General features: G+C 45.9%; 1 protein-coding gene across 1 annotated transcript; it reads left to right on the forward strand.

The window, feature by feature from the left end:
* Positions 1-564: 564 nt before the first annotated feature.
* Positions 565-1,319, forward strand: Hspb3 (heat shock protein family B (small) member 3). The gene has a single exon (XM_028783017.1). It carries the CDS (start codon positions 744-746, stop codon positions 1,200-1,202), a length of 459 nt encoding a protein of 152 aa, XP_028638850.1. The 5' UTR covers positions 565-743; the 3' UTR covers positions 1,203-1,319.
* Positions 1,320-2,380: the final 1,061 nt, after the last annotated feature.

The following is a 2,380-nucleotide window of genomic DNA, read 5'->3' on the forward strand; positions in this document are numbered from 1 at the left end:
AATTCTCTGTCTTCTGAACTTTAATATAAAATAGTTGGATGCTTTGACATTTTTTCCCCTCTGCATTGACTACTTCTGTCAGTCCTGAGCGCCTCTGTCCTCCCTCTGAAGTTTCACACTCTCCTAGCTTAGTCAACCCATCTCATTTTCCTGAGTCAACTGTACAAAAACCAGCTGGCGTGGCTCAGATGTCCCTGAAGCACAAACAAGTAAAAAGAACAGTATGGGATAAGAACTTGCTAGCTGCTTGAAATTGATGGTGCACGTGTCTTTATTTCTCATAGACCAGAGCTAGAATCTTCTCTCCCCGATGGGATTTTCAGGCCGGAGGGAAGGCCCAACTAGCTTGTACTGTGATGATTGCACACCCTATGGTTCACAGGGGAGGTCACACGTTGTGATCTTCAAGAGTGGCTTCTGGTTTCTACTTTGTCTCTTGGGGTGAACAAGGCAGACAGGCCTGCCAAGGCTCAGGGAGCATGTAAGAGCGATCCTTGCCTGGCCCACTGGTACAGGCTGTGAGCTAAATGCAACTCGCAGAGGCGGCTATAAATAGCTATTCATTGTCAGTGTGTGTGAAAAGACAAGAGTCAGTGTGCTGGTCTGATTCAGCCCCAATTAAGCGGCTGTTTGGGGCAGGACTGTAAACGAAGCAGCTAGGACCAGGAACCAAGTCTTCAGGCAACGCCAGAGGCTGGACACTCACAGAAAGGAAGCGGTTCAACGCTAGAGTTGCCTCTGCTATGGCAAAAATCATTTTGAGGCACCTCATAGAGACCCCAGTGCGTTATCAGGAGGAGTTTGAAGCTCGAGGCTTGGAAGACTGCAGACTGGATCATGCTCTCTACGCACTGCCCGGGCCAACCATCGAGGACCTGAGGAAAGCCAGAGGCACGCCACAGGCTCTTGCAGAGGACTCACCCTCCATTGAGACACCACCTGGAGAAGGCAAATCCCGTTTCCAGATCCTGCTGGATGTGGTCCAGTTCCTGCCCGAGGACATCATCATCCAGACCTTTGAGGGCTGGCTGTTGATCAAGGCACAGCACGGAATCAGAATGGACGAACACGGGTTCGTATCACGGAGCTTCACCAGACAGTACAAACTGCCAGAAGGAGTCGAAACTAAAGATTTGTCTGCCATCCTCTGTCATGATGGAATCTTGGTGGTGGAAGTAAAGGATCCACTAGGGACCAAGTGAAAGCTTTCTGCTTCCTGTTCGTACCCCAGGAGGAAGATGAAAGCCAGTGATACCCGGGACTGCTTAAACTTTTGAGATGGATCGCTGTAACTTTTGGGAGGATTAAAAATGTGTCCAAAGTTCCTGGTATGTGGAGGTTGTTTTTCTTACTGATAGCCAGAAAGGAAGGTTTTCAAATGTGTTTGTGCAGTTAGAAGTCATGCTGTTTTTACAATAAAACCACCAGAAAACTAGCAGAGTCTGGTTGGTTCTAGAGAGTGCTCAGCTTTGTTATTTGATGAGTCTAAAATTCCAGAGAGGCCGTTTGTATAACCCATGGCCAAATAGCCAGAGTCAGTAAAGAGATCTGATTCTTACTTCATTGCATGAAAAGGTTCCGAATTGCTAGAAAGAGAGAGGCAGCTTTAAAGAGAATTTTTTATTTCTGTGTATTTTTATTTAAAAACGGAAAGCTTGAGAACTGGGTCTGAATCTAGTTAAAGGTCACAACAGTTGTTGTTCCTTTAAACATCAGTGGGAAATTTCAGGTATTTTAGCTTTTAAAAGTTCCTATATAGACCACACTCAGTTTTCAAAGCAAAACTGAACCTTACCAGGAGTTTTACTGGTAGACACTGTATACTACTTGTTTCAGCACTATATTTGTTAATCCATAGTGTATATTGTCTCATACGCTAGGTGTAGGAAATTAAAACTTTGAATTGCTGAATTCAGGAATTCTTAATCCTCGCTATTTGGAAGGGGAGATGGCAAGTGTCAGCATCTGCTGTCTCTACTGGTCTGAAGTTTTAAATAACCTTGTGGTGGGTGAGGAACCTGAGCTCACGCAGCCATCTGAGTTCACACAGTACATGCTTGTCCACGACTCGATTAGTGCCTCCGGTCTTCCAAACTACCACTTTGGCTCAAGATGGGACTGGTCGAGGTTAAGAATTCCAGCATTGGGAAGCTTGCCTTCAACAGCTGCTCATAGGCATTTAAAATATTTGCTATCTCATTCTGTGCTTTCTAAATACTTCTGTGGAGAAAGTGGCTACTTTTGTTTCACTGGGTGCTGAATGTGAGCTCACAGGGAGCCCAGGACATCGCTAAGAATAGAAGAGGATCTCAGTGTGGCTGACACCTGGCTGATGCGGACAGCTGTCACTGTGCTCCTCCATCTTGCCTCGCCTGTATTC

Source organism: Grammomys surdaster, unplaced genomic scaffold (assembly GCF_004785775.1).
Source record: "Grammomys surdaster isolate TR1022 unplaced genomic scaffold, NIH_TR_1.0 99, whole genome shotgun sequence".
NCBI lineage: Eukaryota > Metazoa > Chordata > Mammalia > Rodentia > Muridae > Grammomys > Grammomys surdaster.